The sequence below is a fragment of the Rattus rattus genome, chromosome 8 (genome assembly GCF_011064425.1).
Source record: "Rattus rattus isolate New Zealand chromosome 8, Rrattus_CSIRO_v1, whole genome shotgun sequence".
Taxonomy (NCBI): domain Eukaryota; kingdom Metazoa; phylum Chordata; class Mammalia; order Rodentia; family Muridae; genus Rattus; species Rattus rattus.
The window spans coordinates 57842223-57866050 of NC_046161.1; the positions used below are offsets into that span (position 1 = coordinate 57842223).

Consider the following 23828-nt stretch of genomic DNA (forward strand, 5'->3'; position numbering starts at 1 on the left):
ACCTTAAGCCATCAATGGTTCTATCCAGCAAGGTACATGGGTATCTTACCTGCCTTTACACCTGAATTACATCTGGGTTTATTATTTTTATTTCAAAACTATGTGAACACTACACCGTTACTCTTGATGGTAAATATTGTGAACTCTAATACCAACATGTATTTTTACTCTTTATAGATGATTCCTTACTTCCTACATGTTGAAACATTCTTCATCTTTAAAGCAAAGATACTTAACTAAAATAATTTGTGTTAAATATTCTATGTCAGTCTTCTCTGGGGTTCTGCTTTCTTCCCAGCAGCATTTCACCCCTCTTTACTTTGAGAGCTTTTTTTGTTATATCAATGAATATCTTCTCTTTTATTTGCTAGATTCTCCATTTTCGGGACGCCAAATGTTCTTACCTATTGCTCATCTTGGCCTTTCATATTATGGTACCTGTGTGTCCTCTAGGGCCTGTTTTCCTTTCAAACATGACACTCCAATTTTGCCTGAGTGCATGGCTATCCAATTATGGATCACATTTTTCAGTATTCCATGGGAATAAATGGGGCATGTGACCAAATTCATGCTAATCAGATTCAAGAGTCCCTCTAGGTCACCTCCTCAGAAGGCTTTCCCTTGGGTCTCTTCATACTTCTCATAAGCTGACAAGTGGAGAGGAAACAGCTTCTGCCATAAGGTAGACTATCCTGTAAAGGAGTGAAGGAGGGGACAGGAGAGGTGGCATCATGGGGCACTGCATCATGGCTGTACATGGAGTGGAGCCAGACGTGGGTTCTCCATGAACTGTTCTGCAAACGAGAGATAAATCTTTAAAGGTGTTGTCCACCGTTTTCAATATTGCAGCCATGCAGTTTGCAGCAGAGCAATGGGCATCAGTTAGCACCTGATTGATTTCTTTGTCTCTTTCCTGTGCGTATGCTGTGCTCACAGGCTTTCTTCCATGTCGGTATTTCAGTGTGCTGTAGTGTGTGTTCTCCTCCTTCTATTTATAGTTTATTTATTAGTTCCATAAAGTATTTTGGTATTCAATTTGTTTCTGTATGTCTGCAATCTCCCTCTTTGTTTTATTCCACTATTTTATCATCCTGTGTTTGAGCTCCCATTTTACCTAATTTATGTTATCAAGCTGTGCTATTTATTACATGAAGAAATTATGAAAAAATCCTTATGTTCTTGAGTTACGATTTTTTAGACTGTCTTTTTGTGGCCTGGAGTTCTCCCTCCTCCCTCCTTTCCTTTTCTCTTGTTAGCTATGAGTAAGATACGAACACAGAGAAAATATGCCAGTCATAACCCCCATCGGGATGGCATGCTTCCTTCCCTGTGCACAGCTGGGCAGCTTGCCCAGGTATCCTGCTTGCTTCAGTGAGCTGCCTTCTCCCCCTTTCCTGTACCCATGTGTGACCTGAGATGACCCCTGTCCTGCCCACTGGCATGTGTGACCTGAGATGACCCTTGTCCTGCCCACTGGCATGTGTGACCTGAGATGACCCTTGTCCTGCCCACTGGCATGTGTGACCTGAGATGACCCCTGTCCTGCCCACTGGCATGTGACCTGAGATGACCCCTGTCCTGCCCACTGGCATGTGACCTGAGATGACCCTTGTCCTGCCCACTGGCATGTGACCTGAGATGACCCCTGTCCTGCCCACTGGCATGTGTGACCTGAGATGACCCTTGTCCTGCCCACTGGCATGTGTGACCTGAGATGACCCTTGTCCTGCCCACTGGCATGTGTGACCTGAGATGACCCTTGTCCTGCCCACTGGCATGTGTGACCTGAGATGACCCCTGTCCTGCCCACTGGCATGTGTGACCTGAGATGACCCTGCCCAGCCCACTGGCATGTGTGACCTGAAATAACCCCTGTCCTGCCCACTGGCATGTGTGACCTGAGATGACCCCTGTCCTGCCCACTGTCATTTGCTCTGCTTTCTCACTGGGGCTGCTGAGTGGAGACCTGAGTAATAAACCATTGAAAATGTGCTCAGGCTGCACCAGCTTCAGGAGGGAGAAGTGAGATTTTGTTTCACTTTTAAAATTGAGTGTTCTAATTTCAGACTTTGTTTATAAACCAAGAACTTCTATTAGTATTTGACATCATGATATCCTGAATTTATCTAATTCAACTTCATATAAAATTCAGCCCTACTAAAGAGGAAAAGTATGTGGTAAATTCTACAACTTTTTTCCTACTACAGTTAAATCCAGTACTTCCTCTGAGTGTGCTTATGCCTCAGAAGAGAGCCTCCTTCTCCTGAGGGTTCTGAGGAAAGTTGGGAAGCAGGCACCTGCTCTCCTGAAGAGTCACAGTGATGCATGTTGGCTGTGACTACAGGGGCCCAGTGGCAAAAACCGCTTGAGCCTTTTTTGCCTGTGTCCCAATTTTGTAGGACAAATACATCCTCCTTCCACAGAATCATGTATTCCAGGGAACATTATTATTTCGAGGGACGAAGATCCTCTGGAAAATAGTTTGTAAAAAGGGTTTATTCTGGTACAGGATTAATGCAATGACAAGTATGTTGCTATAATCTGCAAATGTTTGGGTATCCTGCAAAGTTAAGAAATGGGTGATACCTTTATTAACAGCTTGAACCCACTGGATCAGGTTTCTGATGGACACAAACTAACAAAACTCGAGGAAACTTTTTTTTGCTATTTTCCCTGCCACCTGTGATTCCATCTTTCTGGCTCTCCAAGAGAACTAACTGGGGAGCCCCTCCCACCCCGGTAATCCCTGGGGAATAACTGCTGCCCTCTCACCCACTCCCCCACTGCATCTCCTAGAAGGAGAGCCACATGCCTGGGAGCACATGCGCAAGACTGAGTTTGAAAGCAGCCCCTGACAGCCAAGGTCTAGGGAAAGGCTGTGTGTTTGTCATTTACCCTCACCGTCGTGATGTCTAGTCCCTCGCTGCACAATGCTGTGCCCATCTATAGGCGCTCTTGTTTAAATACTGGCCAGAGCCACAAGTGAAATGAGGTTTGGTTCTCATTTACCTCATGCCAGCAGCTGGGTTGGCGCACAGCTTTGCTGGGCCCCTTTTCTTTTTTTTTTTTTTCAACATTTCACCAGACACCTTCTGTCTTCTGCTTCTCCCTCTGCCCAAGCATCACTAAGATCTCTAAAGCAACTATAATGACTATGGCTCAGTGCTGTCTCAAGCATTTTTCCTCATGGTCAACAGAGAGTTAAACTCAACCAAATGACCTTTATAGGTATCATTTAGCAGAACATTTGGAATTTATACCATGAGTGTCATATGTGTGCATAGAGTTTGTCCTTGGGCTTAGAAGACACAAGTAGGGATTGTAGGTTTACCTCCATAAAATAAATGAAACCACTCAGATATGTCCCTATAGAGTTGTTATTGTCTATTATCATAGTTCTGTCCATATACATAAAATTTTCTTAAAGAAAAAAGTATGTTATTTATTTATTTTTTTTTAACATCTGAACTTTATTTCTTAATATATTTCAAGTGTTATTCCTTTCCCATGGATTGGTCAATACATCCCCCCCTTCCCTTCCTGTATGGGTGTTCCTCCCACCCTAAATTGCCACCCTCCCCCAACAGTCTAGTTCAGGAGGCATGGGACAGCCCTGAGCAAGTTGCTGAGTGCATCCCTTCCACAGCAGTACTGAGACGTCTACTTCAGTGTCTCCACCAGGCTTCCCATCCTTTCCCAAACATCAACAGTAAAGGGGGATGGAGGCGCCCTAGCAAACTAGGCAATCAGTGCTCTGACCAAAAAAACAAGATTTTGCTGATGACAACAGAGACTTAAACTCAAACATCAAATCAGGGCAATATAAAACATATTAACCCAATTTTAGCAGTGAAATGGACTTTATGGAATATAATTCAGTCATCTTAATGTCATTGTGTGCATCAGAATTTGTCCTGGGCTGGAGATGGCCTATTTTTAAGAGCACTGACTTTTCTCTTCCACAGGTCCTGAGTTCAATTCCCAGCAACCACATGGTGGCTCCCAACCATCTGTAATGGGATCTGATGCCCTCTTCTGGTGTGTCTGAAGACAGCTACAGTGTGCTCTTATACATAAGGAATAGAAATAATCTGTCCAGAAATCACATAGAAATTCAGAACAGCTCCAGTGCCTGAGCCTGTATGAGAATGGGCTTTACTTACCCTCATACACACATGTGCATTGTTAATAGGTTATAGTACTTAAAAAAAACCCTTTCTTTGTCTAAGTTAAAATGGTTTTAATTTTTAAGCGCTTTTTTTTTTCTTTCCTTAAAAAACATTTAATTACCTCCATTTGGAGTTTTTGTTTTGTCACAGGGTACAAGGCTAGGATCAGACTCAACGCTGGTTTTCCAAACTTCTCCAAGCCCCTGGTAGCTGCTGGCTGGCAAACACCCCTCCCCCCACTGGTTTCCAGTGCCACCCCTACCACACAGAGGGTAATAATCTGTGCTCACTTTCTATTCCATTGATCTGATAATTTTCTATCCATAGAGCATCATCATAATTACTATAATCCTGTCATGCTTTAGGAAGTGGGATGGAAAGTACACCTTCATTAATCTTCCTCAGGGGGAAAGAGTTCCTTTGGCCATTTACTCCTCACAATAACAAATATTGGCAAATTTAAAAGAATTAACATTTCACTCAAACAAAATAAAGCTCCTATGACTTTTCACTGGAATTACATTAGATATGGAGATTAATGTTGACATGGAGATTAATACTGAAAGACCGCCATGTGACAGCCGGCATTTCTGTTCAGGAATATGATCTGCACCCACTTACTCAAGGTTCTTAGATGTCACTCCCTGGAGTTTCCGAGCTTTGTTCACAAAGGTCCTGTCCTTTCTGTCTCAGCATCTTCTCTAGGTACATTCGCACTTCATATGAGAGAGAAAAGAGGAGGGAGGAGGGGAAGAAGGGAGGGGAAGGGGAAGAAGTAAGGAAAATAAATCTACTGAAACATTTCCAATGTCTGTCTCTGCGTAGGACTGAGGTCATATAGCTTTTTGTCACTTTACATTTTCTGACACGTTTTCCCCAATGACAAAGTGAAAAGTGTCATAATCAGAGAACCATGCATCGGGCTAGAGGGAGGCTCAGCGGCTAACAGCACACGATGCTCTTCCAGAGCATTCACATTCTGGTCTTAGCACCGTGTCAGGAGGCTCACAAACACCTGTGACTCCAGTTCCAGGGGATCCAATGCCTCTGTCCTCCAGGGTCATCTGCACTCACACACATATGTACATGTGCACTCACATACATACACACATACACACACAACTAAAAGTAAAGTAAAGTCATGTATTAGAATGGCCAAAGCTTTGCACCGCTTCTTAATGTCAACTGCTATGCGGAGCACCTGGGCTCTGGGCTCACTCCCAAGAAGCAAATCCTAGGATTATGCTACAGCCACCTAAGGGAAGTGGTATGTGGGCTGGAAGCCGGGAGACGAGAAATACCATGTAAAATATGCCTATGAAACTAGACCCTCCCCACCTCCCCACTTGTCTGTGGAAGCCGTCCTGGTCAAATGTTCAGTTTGATTATATTAAGTTAAATAAATCATTCAGTAAGTACTGTCCATGCATAAGTGCTCTCTGCAAAGACTGTAGAGGATATGAAAGTGGAAAAACATGGCTCATGCCAGTCAGGAGGGCTAGTAAGAGGAAAAGAAGTCAGCTCACTCATTCATTAAAGCAAGCCGTGATGATCTAGGCAAGGGGAAATTAACTCTACCTAAGAGACCTGGGTAGATTTAAAAAAATTCTTGTGTGCATATGCACGTTTGTGTGCATGTGTGTACACACCTGTACACAGCACTTCCTACTGAGCCATCTGGCAGGCCCTAGCAAGCCCTGGAAGATAATTTTTTGGTCCAAAAGAACATCCTACAAACGTAGTCAAAGGAAGTATGTGGCATTCCATGACTTAAACTAAGCTAACATGGCATATCTCAATCCCACAGGTCTCAAACCAATCGTCATTAGCCAAATCCACATAAATTAACAGTGTGTTTGGGTCTAACCATTCTGGGCATCATGTTCCTGCCCTGAGGAGGTTTACAGTCTAGACAGGAAAGTTCCCCTTATCTCATGTCTTGGGTTAATTCTTTCACTGCTGTTTCAGACAAAGAGAATTTTTTCATCAAATTCTTAAGTTCCCATAGGGTCTGGGAACATCCCTAATGCAGCCACTGTACATGTCTAGGCCCTTTTTAGCAAGAGGCCCTTCAGCAGCGATTATGGATGAGAGGCTGTAGTCTGGGTCTAGGGGAAAATGGGGAGAGAAGAAGCATTGATTACCAAAAGATCTCTCTCAAGAATATTCATATGGACTATTTCCTCTGGAATTTTATCATCCTCATCATTCTCTTCATTCTAAAGGCTCTCCCATTCTCCAGACAGTGTAGTACTGAGGGTAGGAAGTAGACGTGACCAGTGATATGTCCACCCTGCCCCAAATCAAGTGTTAAAAAGAAAAGTAAAGTGCACAATCAATGTGTCTAGCCCTGTGCAGAAGTCATTTTAAATACTAGCCACCCGCCCGTGCTCTGATCACTGTTACTGAAGACTCAGGAGGCCAGCTAAAGGAAAGTATGTGCAATGGTTTGAATGAGACATGTTCTCGTTGGCTCATTATTAACACATGGTCCCCTGTTGGTGGAGTTATTTGTGGAAGTTATGGAACTTTTAGGAGGTGCATCCTAGCTGAAGGAAACATCACTGGAGGGGCCCTTGGGAGTTTATAGCCTCACCCTCTTCCAGTTAGCTCTCCCCACTCCCTGTGCTCAGTAGAGAGGGTGAGATGTGATCTCTCAGGTCTTTCTCCTGCCACCAGACAGGATGGAGCTGGAAACCACAGCCAACTCTTCGTCTCTCCTTGGGAATGATATTTTATCCCAGCAACAGAAAAGTAATTAAGACAGAAGCCAATGGGAAGCAGTGGCCAGGAGCACAAGCACAGCATTCTCATCTGTCTTTCTCCCACCTATTAATGACATAATTGGATCAAGAGACTTAGCTTCTTGGAGCTAAAGATTCTTCCTTAGCATCTTTTTTTTTTTTTTGGTTTTTTTTTTTTTTTTTTTTTTTTTTTTGGAGGGCCTTGCAAGGCAAGCGCACCACTGAGCTAAATCCCCAACCCCTTCCTTAGCATCTTTTAAGTTAGTTTTAGTTTACAAGTATGGGTGCTGTGCCTGCATTTCTATGCAGCATATGTGTGTCTGGTTGCCACAGAAGCCAGAAGAGGGCATCAGATCCCCTAGAACTGGAGTTACAGACAGTTGTAAGCCACTATGTGGGTGCTGGAAGTTGAAAGTTGGCTCTCTGGAAGATGGATCAGTGCTCTTAACTGGCTGAGCCATCTCTCCAGCCCTGAGCTGAAGGTGCTTAACCAGTCCAAATGTGACACCATCACCCATTATTCCATAGGGCCTACGGTGGTATCAGGAGCTGGGCAAACACAATTCACACAGCCAATCAAAGTAGATTGTAGAGATTACTATAAAGGCCAAGTCAGTCAGGATCTCTGTATCCACAAGGCACTTGCTTTCCAAGGGTGGAGTCATAGCCCTCTGGCAGCCGAGGCTTTACAGATGTGCACTTCCAAGTATATACATGTGAGGCTGCTCACTGTGGAGAGTATCTAGTCCACAGTCTTTTGTCAGAGTCCTGGCTCACTGGGCAGCCTTCTGACTGGGCTTTCTCAGTGGCTCTCTAATAGATACTCTCTGCTTATCAGATGAGACTGAACGTTTAGTCTGCTTGACCACTGTAACTCAATGTGGCTTTGTTGCATCAATGAGATGGTTAATTTAAGCAAAGTAAAATTCTAATCCTGTAAGTTAAGGGTTACACATACACACACACACATACACACACACATGCAAACTTTGTAGGAGGTCTTAGCTGCCAGCCAACTCCTCAGATGATACAATCATAATAATATTATTGTACCCCAAATCTATAGCATCTCTTTCTAAAGGCCAGATCTATATTTTGGGCCTGGAGATTGCCTTCTTTGAAATACACAGAATTATTTTATTAATGTGTGTGTGTGTGTGTGTGTGTGTGTGTGTGTTTGTGTGTGCATGCGCACACACGCATGCATGGCCATGCAGGTTGTTTGTGTTTATTTGGATGCACATGTGTGTATGTGCACGAAGGCCAGAGGAAAACCTTTAGTATTATTACCTTCCTTTGAGACAGAGTTTTTCTCGTTGGCCTGCAGATCACCAATTAGGCTAGACTGGCTGGCCAGCAAGCCCCAGGGACACTCCTGTCTCTACCTCCCCAGATCTAGGGTCACAAGCATGTGTCCACCACAGCCAGCATTTCTCATGGGTGTTGGGGACTGAAGTCATGCTGTTGAGGAAAGCACTTTACCAGCTGAGCCTTCCTCATAGCTCTGTCTAGGGCTTTAGAGTCATCTAAGCAAACACTTTTCTTAAAATTCAGAAATTCCCGGGAAAACAAAACAAAACATGAATTTCAAAGCTTCTTTTGAAAATCCAGCTGCAAAGGGGTGGAACTAAAGGGGCTGTGACCTGTAGGAGGCCTAGCTCCGGTGCCCCAGTACTGCAGGCCTAGCCTGTCGTTTAGTATCTTCCTGGCCAGGACCCTAGACTATGAGTATAATTTTAAATATCATTTTCTAAAGATTCATATTTTTTTACAAGTAGAATAAAGCTGATAAGTGAAAGGTCTATGAATATTCCCCACGCCCCATGCCTTTTCCCCCAATTAGCACAAACAGACAATAAGTTTGAAAACGTAGCATATTGTAGAAAACACCAGAATGAACCAGGTTCCTGGGCATAACTGTGCCTGAGCAGACTGGTTCCAGTAAGCTGGTGTGAGGTCAGGACAGAAAGAACTTCCCACTCTGTAGTACTGAGTGGGACCCGGAGCCCTGGAAGGGAGGGCCAAGAATGTGAGCAGGAACTGCCACTGTCCTCGCTGTCCATCCTTCTTGCTACATTACTCCCACCTCAGCAAGTCCTGTTTTGGCTGATACAGGAGGAGGGGATGACATGTGGAAATGACAGATGGGGTCACAGGTAGAGTCCTTGGCAGCAATGGGGCATGCAACGTTAAGACAGAAAGAAAGGTAGGATTGGGAGAAAATCTAAGCCATCCTGCTAGAGTGGCTTATTCATATAAGAGGACAAAGCCTTATGCAAATTACCAGGGAGAGGGGTGCCTGCAGAACTCTAATTAGGCCGTTCATGAACATCTAACAAGTCCAGGAGATAATGTGATTCTAGAAAGTACTATTGCTTCATAGCCAAAGGGAGAGGAAATAAAGTGTAATAATCAATGAGGACATCAAGGGGCAGAGATTGTTCAGAAGAATTCTAAAGATGCCCTTCAGTTAGAGCAGCCAAAGTGATCTAATTTCAACCATGTGCCTAAAGCCCTTCCTTTTGTGCTCCAGACTGAGACCACACAATTAGATTTCAGAGGCCTATTCAAGGCCATCCATCCTCTCCAAGTGCATCTTTTGGGAAAATCTCAGACAAATCTGAGTGGCCACCCTGGCCCATGGGGGCAGCACCGAGTCTGTTCCTAGACCACACAGCACCTCTCCAGCTACTTAGAGCCCTCCTGAGGCTCCTTGAGCAGCCCCCATCCAGCAGCTTACAACTTGCTTTCCTGGGAGGAACTGGCCATTCTAGAAGATGTCAAACAAGCATTGGCCTGAGAATTACACAGGCAGGACTGTGGCCCCTATGGCTCTGAACAAGCCATTTTGTCTTCCCAGTATAGAAACAAGACATCCTGAGCTGAGGAAGGGCTGTGTAGACAAGAGCTCTTGCCCTGTAAGCCTAAAGATCCTGAATTGGAATCCCCAGCACCCACAGAAAAACCTACACATGGCTATGTGTGACTCTGACCCATTGGGATGGGGCACAGACAGGCCGATCCCAGGAGCTTGCTGACCTGCCAGCCTCATCCAAACACTCAGCTGTGGTGTGGTAAAAACCCTGCCTCAGGACAGATAGTGAGAGAGAAAGATACTCAGCATTTCCTGGAGCCACTGTATGCAGAGGCTCTCATGCACAGAGACATATGCATGCCTACAACACAGAGCACACTGGCAAACACATGCAGGAAAAAAGAAATGAAACGATTGCATCTTTCAAAGCTAAGTGATAGATTTGGCTCTCAGCTTGTAGCCATGATTTGCAATAGGGCTGAGACCTAAGTCCTTGGACTCAGGCCTCCGGCCTTTCTCTCTAGCTTGTATATGGCTGCTTTTAGGCTTTTCATCAACATTTACTCTAAACACTATCGTTATTTGGTTATCAAAAGATGATGTAAATCACGTTCTCTACCCTGACCCCTAGCCCAGTGAGACCTTAACCTTCAAATAAGTATCTCTGGGGTTTACATTATACATGTGACTCTGAAGCCATGCTTTCAGGGAAGTGTACAGCGAATTGTTCCACATTAGCGTCATTTCTCTTCTACCAGAGAGGTCTGTAGAGGCTAGGAATGCATACTTGAACTCAAGTACAGTTTAAGCAGCAACGGGCTAGAAGACTGGAGAGCACGGCAATAGTATTTATCCGTCTCAAGTGCCTCTTAGGAGAAAATGACCCTGGGCCAGTTTCTCTTGTGGCTAATGCCATGGAGCTGCTTGCAGTGTTAACTGCTCTTGGCTTCAGTTTCCGTTTATTTGTCTGTTTATTTGTTTATGTGTATGAATGCTCTGTCTGCCTGTATATCTACATGCTGGAAGAGCACATCAGATCCTGTTATAGATGGTTGTGAACCACCATGTGGTTGCTGGGAATTGAACTCAGAACTTCTAGAAGAGTGGAGGTACCCAATGCTCTTAACCACTGAGCCATCTCTCTTATCCCTCAGTTTACACAGAACTCACAGCAACATGTTCATACTGTTCCATTCTCATTCTTGTAACACAAGACATAATGTAACATAATGAGGTCAAAGAATGAAAAGTTTTTGTTCTGTTTTGTTTATTTGTTTGAAGTAGGGTCTCACATTGTAGCCTAGTATGGCTTTGAATTTGGGTGTTCCTCCTGCCTCAGCCTCCCAAGTGCCTGGCTCAGAGCATGAAGTTTTATATTCTTACTCATGAAAGTGTAGTTCTTATAAAAAACTTGAGTTTGCAGTACACACACACACACACACACACACACACACACACACACACACACACACACACAAAAGGTATCATCATCATCAACCAAGAGCAGTGGATATTTCATACATGAAGAACACAGCTTTGGTCCTGGGCCCTTAAAAAAAATCACACAATACAGCAACTTTGGCAGACTTTTGGCGCATAGTAGATATTTTTTGTGAAAGAAAAGATTGATCAAGAGAGTTCTAATTAAGGGGAGTCACTGCTTCAGCAGTCTGGTATATTCTATGACCCCCATCTTAGAATAATGTTTTGTAGATGTATGAAATAAAAAGCAGGAAAATTGGTTGGTGCACACCTGTAATCCTAGCACTTGGGAGATGAATTCTAGCACTGGGCTACACCAGATCCTGCCTTAAAAACAAACTAATTATTTAATATAAAATAAAAGAAGCTGATTATATCAAAATATAATTCTATCTGTTGTCCTTTTGTGCATTAACCTTATCATATATATCTCCTCCCCTAGTGTGTGTGTGTGTGTGTGTGAGAGAGAGAGAGAGAGAGAGAGAGAGAGACAGACAGACAGGCAGGCAGACAGGGGGAGAGACAGACAGACAGACAGACAGGGGGAGAGACAGACAGACAGGCAGACAGACAGACAGGCTTTGACCCCTCTATCCACCTAGTTGTTGGTTCTTCAAAGTGGTGGTATGAGATCAGAAACACTATCTCTTAGCATAGACTCAAATGCTCAGAATGAAAGTGGACCACTTACGGGAGTGGTCCAGTCCTGAAAGCAGGTACCTGCTTAATGTGGGGTGAATTCAGAGCAGTACAAAGGTTCCTACCTGGACTGCCACCCCCAGTCTTCCTTCTCTCTGTTCACTCGAGTTTAAAATCCCTCAGCAGAGCTTCACTCCTTCTTTTTAATTAAATAGAGGATTTACTCTCGTGAAAAGGAGAATCCACAGGGGAGAGGTAAAACTCCATGCCAAAGGTTCTCACATTTATTTCCAGCAGTAGACCCTGCTTTCCATTGCAGCTAAAGGGAAGGCTGCTATACACATAAATGTGAACCTCATAAGAATTTTGCATAATTGTCCATTCAGTTTCACACGTTTATTTTTAAAAAGACGTATATAAAATGTTGCATATGTATAAGTTTATTATATAAATACTCATATCTCATTCAGATGTCACGTAATAAAATATATATATGAATATTGGAAGTTTAGATGAAGGCAGATTATAAATTCAAGAATTGTAATAACTATAGTCTGATATCCATCTCTGCCTATAATTTATTTATATATTTTATTTTGCATACACTTTAAATAGCCAGTAACTTGCTATGGCTTTATAGTTTCAGGGGTCCTGTTAGCTAAGATGATCCAGACACTCTGGACAATAGTAGGGAATATTGTTTAAGACAGACTCCCTAACAACATCTACTAGCTGCCCAGTTCCTTAATAACTAAGCTGGGGTTGGTAGTGATTCAGTCACAGAGCCCTGGAGGGTGGATTTCCTGATAAATTTGGTCCTGATCATCCTTCCTTACTGTAAAACCTTAGACTAGGTATGTCCTTTCTCAGTTTCCTCATCTGCAAAATGGTATAGGAACAAGGGTCAAATAAGATAGTGTGTGTAAGGCACTTAGTTCCCTATCTTATATACTGAACAATCTGTGTAAGTGAAAGACTGAAGAGCCCAGAGCACTTGCATCAGGTCTCGTTTCCCAATGGTCCCTCTTCCTTTTCAACTTCCTTAGAACCTTCTCTGTCACATACTCACTCACACGACTTCCAAGAGCAGTCTTATTCTGCTTTGGATATTACATATCCATTTTGAAATGGTGCTTTATTGTTGGTTGAAATCTGCCTTAATCAACAAAGTAACATTTCTACTCAGGACTACAAAGTAGAGCAATGGTTCATTTCAGATCACAGAAGCAGCCTAACCTGAGCAAGGGAGGCCATACTTCATGGCTACCAGCATGCTCTAAGAGGGTGGCTCCAACTGTCAAGTTGCCGACTACTTGCCAACAATAAAGCACCATTTCAAAATGGATATATAATATCCAAAAATTAGATTGTTCTTGAAATTGGGGTGAATATGTGACAGAGAAGGTATTGAAGTCATTGAAAAGGAAGAGGGGCCACTGGGAAATGACACCTGATATCTTTTGGTTTTTCCATCTCTTTGTCATAGGCATCAGGGGACTCCCCCAGCTTCTAACTGCCACAGTTCTCATGTTCTCGTGGTCCTATCCATCAGTTTGTTGGTGGTTCCTAGGGGTCAGGCCTTGGCATGAAAATTAACCTTTTAAATTAAAAAGGGAAAAGATTTACTTATTTCATGCATATGCATGTCTTGTTTACGTGTATGTTTGTATGAATGTGTGTATGTATGTATGCATGTATGTATGTATGTACACCTCATATGTTCTACAGAGGCGGGAAGAGAGCATCAGATCCACTGAAACTGAACTTATACATGGTTCTGAGCCATGACATGGGTGCTGGGAACTGATCCTGGGTCTTCTACAAGAACAAGTGCTCTTAACTGCCAAGCCATCTCTTCAGCACACAAAATTATTTCCTTTAACCTTTGTGTTTATTCATACATTGGCTATCATATAAGTCCAGACCAGTACAAATCTACAATCTATTTTAGAAAAAAAACCCAACTTGTAAGGAACTCAACTATACACACCCTTCTGCTCATGCATGCACACACATGCACACATTACTCTCTCTGCTCATGCACGCACACACATGCACACATTACTCTCCTGCTTTCACACTTGGTATCTACCTTTATCACTTGCTGTTCTTTGCTGCACTTTAAAGTATTTGTCACAAAGTGAATTGTGACCTCTCTGAAACTCACTGAGGTTTCTGTTACAATCTGGAAACCAGAAGAGCAAGCCCTGTGCTAGCCTTCACTATGCTAGAGGGAAGGGAGTTGAAGCTGAGGCTCTTCTGAAAGCACAGGTGTGGAGAAGGGAGAAGGAAATAGATTGTTAATGCTAACTCGTTTCTCAGAAAGGCAGGGGTCTTGTTGGGCGGTTATTACATGCCGGTCCTGTGCAGATATTTTCTGCAGTCCCCATAGCAGCTGTACCTAGTAGGCATCATTATCCTGGCTTTGCAGAAGAAGTGAAGGACTCGGGAGGTTAATTTGCTTACCTAGGGTTCAAGAATAGACCCGAGCACTGTTCCACTTGACCCCAAGCCCTTTCCACCACACCACCTGCCACCCCATCCAGCTTGTCTCCCCATAAAACAGAGATGTGGGGATGGTAGGGCTTCAGTGACATTCATGGAGACAGCTAGGCAGTGGCAAGGCTGTATTGTGAATCTAGGAGCAAGGTTATTTCCCTAGGAAAAACTATCAGGTGGCCCCTCAGGAGGAGACTTTGGGCAACCAGGCTACCCAAGACTCACTTTGGCATTTAACACCAGGCTACAAAGCTGCAAAGCAGAGACTAGACGGGCAAGAGAGGGAGCCAGGCCTCTCCTCAGCACCTGCTGTGTATAAAGCATCACGTGGGTGCCGTGGAAGATGTGAAAAGCACATAAACCACGCCCCCACCTCATAGCTGTATAAGAAAGACCATGGGATTAGATGAAATATTAAATGGTATTGCTGGAATGGCCTTCCATATTAGTCTGTTGCCCTCCCCTGGTCCAGACAAAATGTAAGTTTTAAATGACAGTGTGAAACAATGGTAAAGTACAGTGTGTGAGGACTGCTAATTAAGGACTGATGTCTGTAGAGGGTTGGTTGGGGGGCTGAATGCAGGATCTCTCCCATCCCACCCCCCAAAACACATCAAAGTCTAGGGCTTGGAAGAAGTCAGAGAGCTCATACAGCTTGGTGTTTTATAGACATTAGTGACAAGGGCACAGCCTCTAATGGCTTCTCCATGCTCACTGAACAGTCGACTTTTTTTTTCTTTTTCTTTTTCTTTTTTTTTTCCGGAGCTGAGGACCGAACCCAGGGCCTTGTGCTTGCTAGGGAAGCGCTCTACCACTGAGCTAAATCCCCAACCCCAACAGTCGACTTTTATGAAGGAGCTGAACACCAGCCAGTGCCTCATGATGCTCCTTAGACCTTCCACTGTTCCAAGAACAAGCATAGTGTATACAGACAGCACACCACCACCACCACCATCACCACCACCGCCACCGCCACCGCTCTCTGTACAGCCTCAAGAGAAGGCTGTCTTCTGCAACCAATAGAGGTGGGGACACCATGCATACTGTCGCAGTCCTTGGGTGATAACTGTGTGTCATAAATAGGATGTGGCATTTCTGAATGTCTTTAAAAGCTATTTCCTTTTGTTCAACTAATTTAATTTACCAAATGCTCCTGGGGAAAGGGAGGGGGATCAAGATGCTGACTCCACATTTCCTGGGGTGGGGGAGGGGGATCACCGTTTCCTTAAGAAAAATAAAATAAAAACAACTCTCAGAAAAATTACATCCGATTGTTGTCTGCTGGCTCCCAAAAACTCTACCCTGTCAAAATCCTGCCCTGGCAGGTGTGGGGAAGAATAGATGCCGAACTTGAATAAACACCCACATCTGTTTTTGCAAAAAGGGAACAGAAGCAGCACAGAAGGAAGTAAGAGAGATAATTGCTGGCTTGAACTACGATACATTTTACTTGTGGGCAGAGGGCCAGCGTACAGCAGGCAAAATATGCAGGCCCATCTTATTGGGATTCGGGGCGGGCCTCCGCTCCTGTCCGGAGACAGCTGTAAACCAGCCGTCCGTGGCATCACAATCAGGCGCGGAGTTTTGTCAAGGAATGCTGATACGGACAGAAGTAGCTTTGTCGGCTTCCCCTGCACCCCTGCCTGCTGCGGTGACAGTCAATCTCTGATTCCAGATGACAAGAACTGGATAAAAACTTCAAACAAATGGTGACCTTTCCAAAGATTAATTTGTTTACCAACAAAATGTTCCCTCTTTGTCATCTGAAATGGGGGTGACCTTCACTTTGCCACATCCAGGCGGGAAGGATGCTGACGGTAGTCATCTGTTAGGTTAGCTCCGTCTCAGCAATTACTCCCTGTTTTATTTTTAGTGACAAGAAGGGTTTATTAATTCACTCTGCTTCTTGTTATGGTTTATAAATGCAACAAGCTCATTCTGAGTTACTGCAGTGTACCATCAATTTGTTTAAATCTAATTCTGCTACCATTGCCAAATTATGTTGTGACTGTAATTGTGGCCATATGCATGGGCTTAAAACACAATCATGTTTTGAAGTCACCCCACCCCCGCCTCGGGCATTTCTTCTAATCGTTTGACATTAACACAACCGCATCACTTCCCGTTACTTTATCATCTCGGGAATGATTGTGTTTCAGGGGGAGCAATTGCTCTGCACACCCCGAGTGAAACAGTAAAGAAGGAAGCTATGATTTGTGAGGTGCGCGCGCTACCCAACCACGTTCCTGAGAAGCACAGTATAACGTACGACTCATACAGCCCAGAAGTCATCGTAGCATTAAATCCAACCTCATGAATAAATAAAAGGTTCTAAGTTTACATAGCATTATATATTTATTTATTTGGAAAGTGGGACCAAAGAACTGGTATAATTCTCCAGCAACTCATAGCTTGCCAAAAAGAAAAATGCTTTTATGATTCTTTTCTAGGTCATAATGGTTGTAACCAGAGTTATTTGTGCAGCAGTTCACAGCGATGTTTTGTTTGCTATTTTGTTATGCATTCATAATCGTTCTTTTAAAATTCATGTTAACAGTTACATGTTTCAAGCCTTTTAAGAAACCCTTTTTATTTGAAAGAAATAAATCAAAGTCAAATTTTCTGCAGATCTTCAGCTGCATGCACTGTAAGGCCGGAGTGGAATGAGAGGCTGCGTGCAGACATGAAGAGCAGCAATGCTTGCCCGCTGGTCCCAGTGAGAACCCGACAGGCACATGAAACTGGGCCCGTCAGCTTTTACTAAGGCTTAAGATCCTGAAATCATTAGTGGGTTTGTATTTAGTGCCTTTTTTTTTTTCCAGAAATTGATTTTATGTTAAAAAAAAGTCACAAAAAATTTGTTCTAAAGGCAAATTCTGGGATATGATAGTGATGTTTGTATGTGTCTGTGTGTGCGTACGTGTGTGTGTGTGTGTGTGTGTGTGTGTGTGTGTGTGTGTGTGCTTAATGCCCCCAAGATCTTCTATTACCTCCTATGGTGAAGACTGAGATGCCTCCTCATCAGATGGAAAAACAACACCAGCTTCCAGAACTAATAATGCAAACTGACTATGGACTCATATTTGCTTGTCAAAATGCCTGAATTCGTTGCAGGCTGTTGACAAGCTGTTCAATTTGCACTGGCGTGGAGGCCCGGCAGCCTGTGAGTATGAAGAGGCACTCAGAAACATTAGTCTTACTACTGCTTTTTTAGTTCACTGTGCATCCCCATGATACATGTGGCCACTCTTAGGGTGGATGCTTTTGAAAACATTTTTTTCTTAAATAAAAAAGAGGTGGATTACAGCTGCCTTTTACCCGCCCCTCCCCAGATGTGCTACAAGGTTTTTTAAAACTAGATACCTGAGTACTTTCTCTCAGAGAGCTTTCCAAACAATGCCTCTGTTTCATAAATCAAAACAAACAAACAAACAAACAAACCTATCTCTCCAGTGGCATCTGATATCTAGACAAACATAAAATGATAGGCTCAACTATTTTGGTGAAAAGGCCAATAGTTTGATCAGATTTGACACATTTTTACTGTGTCCTGCTGTCAATTTCTATGAGGTTACTGTTTTCATGAAGAGGGTCTTGAATATGCTAAGTAAGCACATGTTAGTAAGATATCACACAGAGCAGAGACTTTTCTCAACCCCTCATTGTTCCAAGGACACAGAAAACACCCAGGTTACTCATCCTGCTTGTAAATTACTTAAAGACTCTACCCTAAAGTTAGAACTGTTTTGAATTCCTTATTTAAGTCTGAATGTTGGCGTCATAAAGCAAAGCGTAATCCCCATGTCCTCAGTAGTCTCTAGAAACTTCACCCTCATCACAAAGTTTCTGTACCATGCGGAAGTTGCCCGGGGCTGCCAAGCTGCAGTACTCCACCAGCTAAGCCAATATTAATTCTAGATCGAGGAGGAAAACCAACAACAGCAAAAGAGAAATCTGTTGCTGTCTGTGCAGCCAGAGAAATAATATTTTTACTTCAAGGGCTTTGGGGCTCCTGGGAAGCAGATAAAAACCTCTTCACATTAGTCACACTGACATTTTAAATAAAGTTCCAACAGGAATAAAAACATCTAACTTTCTGGTTATTTCTTAGGCTAGAAAATATTTCTAGGATAGTGCTCTTACTCCAAACCTGTAAGAATAATATAAAGTACACACAGAGACCAAGAGAGTCCAAATGCCATGGTGACACAGGCAACCGGAGAGTCTGTAAGGGAAACTGGGGCCATTTATTTGCGATAATTAAGCAAGTTAGAAATGGTTTAGAAATTTTAATTCTATAAGTAATCATGTTCTCACACACACACACACAGAGAGAGGGGGGGGGAGGAGAGAGGGAGAGAGAGAACTAAGAGAAGCTGGTTATAAATGTATTTTTAAAGTACATAGATTTTTACCTTAAAATTTGGTTTTAGTATTAGAAATGATCTCAAATAGTTTTCTAATTAAAACAAAGCACCACTTCTAGATGTCGCAGGAAAGCACAGCACAGGAAGAGGCCAGTGCTGACCCTGAAGCCCCTCAGCCAGGAGGCAGAAATGAGGGCTGCAGACTCAGGCGGCTGCCTCTAGCTTTGCCTCTGGCGCTCGGCCCCAGTAAGAGCTTCGCGCTGGCCTCTGGTCAGGGACACTTGCCTGCCTGCTGCACTGTTACCTGAGGGTGCGTCAGCGGGAAGGGGCTGTAGTGTGGGTCTCCTTTGCTTCTTCTAGTGGTAAGTCTGCGGTGCGAAACATCCTAAATTCCTCTAATTCTTTTGTCAACTTACTTCTCCTTGCTAAATTTTGCTGCTAGATCATTTAAGGAGTACCAATCACAACAAAAAAACTGGAATGAGCTACAAATAGATCTTTTAAAATATGTCTACATTTTGCTTAATCATTACTAATTATAGACAGAATGATAGACACCTCATTTCGTTAAAAAAAAAAAAAAATCCCAAAGACAAAAGAATCGGTTTACTTAAAATCTGTCTTCTGTCTCACACCACTGGCCAGTGGCCTGAGACCTGTTTTAGAATTAACAGTTTGCTAGAGACGCTCATTACTTACATGTGCTTTCCTCTGTTTAATACGTGGCAAACTGATCCCATAGCTCACATTTACAGCAGCTCTGTGGTGCATGTTCTCAGGGTCCTGCATGATCTTCGCGTTCAACTCTACCTTTGGCTGAAACAAAGAACAATGAAAGTTTTATGTAGAATGAACAAACTAACATTTTATGTCCTCAGAGGAATATAAAATTCTTGGAAAATAAGGACTTGAATGTAATTCTCACAGGAAAAAAAAATGACTCTTTTATTGAGGCTACCAATTGATCCTTTTTATTCACAGAAAAGGGAGATTCTCCTCTATGTGTGTGCACAAATACATCATTCATTTGCTCAAAAATAATGCCCCATGTCAACCAGGACAGACAAAGGACAAGAATCTCTCATCTCAATTTATTTCTGGCTTTCCAGGTCAAGGACTTAGTGAATAAAATCTATACTCCAGACACACAGGTAGAGGGCTCTCTTGGTCTGTTAATGTGGCCATGCTCCTCTGGGGACACTTACAGGTAGCTCTTGGTTTGGACCTGATAAATCTATCACAACAAATGTATCTATTCTTCGCAGAGGTTTGCCATCTGTAATTAGCATTTTCATTAGGAAAAATTAAGAATATCTTGTTCTAATGACTTGGTTTTTATTGTAAAGGATTCTTATCAGAATAACAATGGGTGAGGGCATTGGAAAGATGTTACAAGATCTAGATGACTGCTCTAGCCTGAGTTGCTGGGGGCGGGGGGACTCAACAAAGGCAACTCACCCCTCTGGAAGCCAGCCTATTTGCTTGTCAAGGGCAAAAGCTGGGTGTTACACTCTCATGGGGTGCTGCCCTGAGCCACGGCAGTCTATGACTTCAGGTTAAGATGAGAGTTGACACTAGGATCATGGCATCAAGAATCACTGATATGTATGTATGAATTCATGTATGTATGTATGTATGTATATGACTTATAAAACTCATACAAATACATACACACATACACATATAAATATACATGACTTTTGTGCCCCGGTATAATTTACAAGTTTGCAAACCTAAGCAAGCTCACTACTATCTAGTTCCAAAACATTTTTATTTCCTCGAAATGAGGCCTCACACCTATTAGCAGTCACTCCCCAGTCCTGCTACCCCCAGCCCCAGCGGCCACTAGGACACTTTCTGTCTCTACTCATATGGCTGTTCTGGACATTTGTATAAATGGGAGCATAATATCTGGACTTTGTGAGTTTTAATTTTAAAGAACTTGGAGGTACTGGGAAGAATTAGGAAATATGATTTGGGTTCAATCAATACTTTTGTCCAGAGGGTGATCTGAGGCAGGTGTTACAATGGTCGCAGTAACCCAACAGAAGTGCAGCTCGGTTGCAGATGGTGTCCATCTCTGTGCGGTAACCCGCACTGCTCCCCCTGGCAGTCTCATGGAGAGCTGAGTGCTTCTTTTAAATTGAAATTAATACCTGAACATGATTTTTTCCTTCTTAATTAAGCTTTCAGGATAATTTCCACCCTACCAAGGATCAGGAAATTGCTAATATGTATTATATTGACTGGATGTGGTTTCTGTAATTAGGATGCTTTAAAAATGTGGTTGTGGGTACAACTGATGGTAATGGCTTCATCTGTCATGTCCCAGCTCCGTTAGAACTTTTTAATTCTTGGATCACTGGCGCAGTGGACCAGAGAGCTTTCCTTGGTTTTATTACATCCCATCAACTGTGTTGCTTCAGAACTGGATTAGGAAAGAGGTGCCCAGAGTTGCTGGGAGCACCAGCAGTAAGACTCAGTTGTTCCCTGTCTCATTTTATATCTCTGGGCACATATTCTGAAATAAAATCACCATGTAAACAGAAATTGTAAGTTGCAATGCAGACTCTTACTGTAGGCTCCTAGAACAATTCTCTTAAAATAATCTTGGCCATGTTGATACCAAAGCTGGGATTATCAAAATGATAGTATGTAGCCTGCATGACTTGACCTCCCTTTTAAAATATTGGATGCTGGGCATGGAGAACCATGCTTATGATCCTAGCACTTACACGCTATAGGCAGAAGATTGGAAGTTCAAAGCTAGCCTTGGTTACATGAAAACCTGTCTCAGGAAGAATAAAGGCTGTAAAAACGAACGCTGCAGTGAAGTGGCTCCGCGGGTAAACACCAGCCAAGCCTTACAGCCTGAGCTCAAGCCCCAGGTCCCACGTGCTGGGGAGAGGTCCAGCTCAAACAGGTTGTCCTCTGACCTCTTCACAAGCACCACACACACACAAATATACACACAAACATACACATGCATGTACCACACACATGCAACATGCACATACATGCACATGCAAGGACACACACATGCACATAAACATGTATATGTAATACACACAGGCATATATTCATGCACAGCACACACACAAATAAATAAATAAAATGTAAAAGTAAGTTTACATATCAGACCAGGGGTGTGGCTCAGTAATCATCTGTACTTGCCTAGCATGGGAGGGGCTCTGAGTTTGATGCCCAACAATTAATAAAATATTGAAAGTAGCCTCACTGAAAGTCATGAGTAAATAGATTCAATGCTTAAGTCTGTCTTACTGTCTTACAGGAGGTGTGTTCAAAAACCTTCTTATGGACTTACACTATATTATAAGATCCAATAATAAAGGATTATTTTTCTAAGAAAAACAATTATAGATTAAAAACCAAAAGCAAATTAATCATTCCATTAAGCAGAAAACCACTCTCTGGAAGATGATCCTTTGCCAGCGTAAGAGAAATATCAGAAATAACTTCATAAATGTTTCGATTGGTCAAGAAAAGGCAGCAATTCGTTTAATCTATTTTGACTCGCTAAACAATCTAAAATTTGCATTTTCTCCTTTTGATAGTAATTACAAGCAGATATATCAAATGTGACTCTCATTTAGACTTTGGCTTGTAAGAACAAAACTTATTATCAGAGCCAATTACTGTTTTACCTACATGGCTGCACAGAAGCAGGGAGCTCAATTTTCATCTCATCAGTGATTTTGTGGTATTTATTTTATTACTATGCCCACAATGCTATACAAGAAGGAAATAGCTTATGCTATTAAAACTAAGGCTGGAATACCAGAGTCTAAGGTTGCTTCTGGAAGAACTTCTGAATTAAAAACACTAGGCAGCATGTAATGCCAGCTCCCCAGACATGGGCAGACCATAAAACAACGCGCAGCTCTCTGAGCAGTAGCTCCCACACAGAGTAATCAAAATTGAAATGCTTCACAAACAAAGTTGAGAGAAGCTATTTGCCGAGTTACAGTATCATCAGCAGAGCACTGTTCTCAACAGTGTCTGCCCCGAGTAATGTCTTCTAAAGTGGATATTGCTTAATGCCATATTCCCACTGGTAAAAGACGCCTTCCATGTAAATCTTGAGGCCAGAGAAAGGACAGACAGGAAAATAATTCAGTCACTTTTCACTCATTCTCAAACCACGGTTTTCTATATTGAAAAGAGCAACAGACAGTGAGTCCCAGTTTGAGCCACATGAGTTAAATTTCTCATCTGTAACACAGGGAATAATATCAGACTCGCAGGGTCATTTGTAAGATTCAAATGACTGATATTATATGTGGAGTATCTCATAAATTATAAAGTGCTGCTCAGGGGAGACATTGAAAGGAGAGCTTACTGGCTAAAAGGGTGGGGGAGGGTGACTGCAGTGGACTGAAATACTTCAAATGTATTCTAAAAACACGAGTTCTTAAGAGTCACCCTCCAAAATATCTAATGTGAACATTGACAAATTAAGTTGGAATTTGGAAGATAAAAAGGAGGTAAGTAAGCATTTAGCCTACTTTTTCTTTACAAGCCTATTTGGTACTCACCAAAAATGTCTAAGGAAAAGCTCTTTAGAGTTGCTAATAAACGCCGAAAGAATAGCAGAGTTCTAGAGTCACTGCAGTCCCTGCTGTAACAGGGCCGCCCAGACCAGATCAACGCTGGAGAACGTTGTAGTTTTATAGAGGGCAGACCAAGCCGATTGGAGCTGGATTTACAGATCAACCATATATCATTGAAAGAGTGAAGAAACTACAAAACCAGCCGTGAGCACTCAGGCCGGAATCCCAGCCCTCAGAGGTAGGAGGATCAGAAGTTCAAGGTCATCCTCTACTGAATAGAGCTTAGGGCCAGCCTGGGCCATGGAGGCTCTGCTGAGAGAGGAAAGGAAGGGACTTTGCCCATAGATGATGGGGACGGAGGGAAGAAGGTGAAGAGTGGCAGAAATCATGGTAGCTGGTAACGCCAGGTGACAGTTGTGTGCATTCACTATATACTAGTATCTAGTCAAAAAACAAACAAACAAACAAACAAAAAACACTTTCTTAGTAAATTTTAAAGTTAAGGTATAGTTAAAACATTTATTTTATTCTAACATCCTATT

The 23828-nt window shown here is 42.8% G+C and overlaps 1 protein-coding gene across 1 annotated transcript in view; it reads right to left on the reverse strand.

The window, feature by feature from the left end:
• Window positions 1–23828, reverse strand: part of Iqch (IQ motif containing H) — a 182144-nt gene that overhangs the window by 127582 nt on the left and 30734 nt on the right. The window contains exon 5 of the mRNA XM_032909380.1: window positions 19415–19531. Within this exon, the coding sequence (XP_032765271.1) occupies window positions 19415–19531 (117 nt within the window). The remainder of the gene's footprint in view (window positions 1–19414; window positions 19532–23828) is intronic.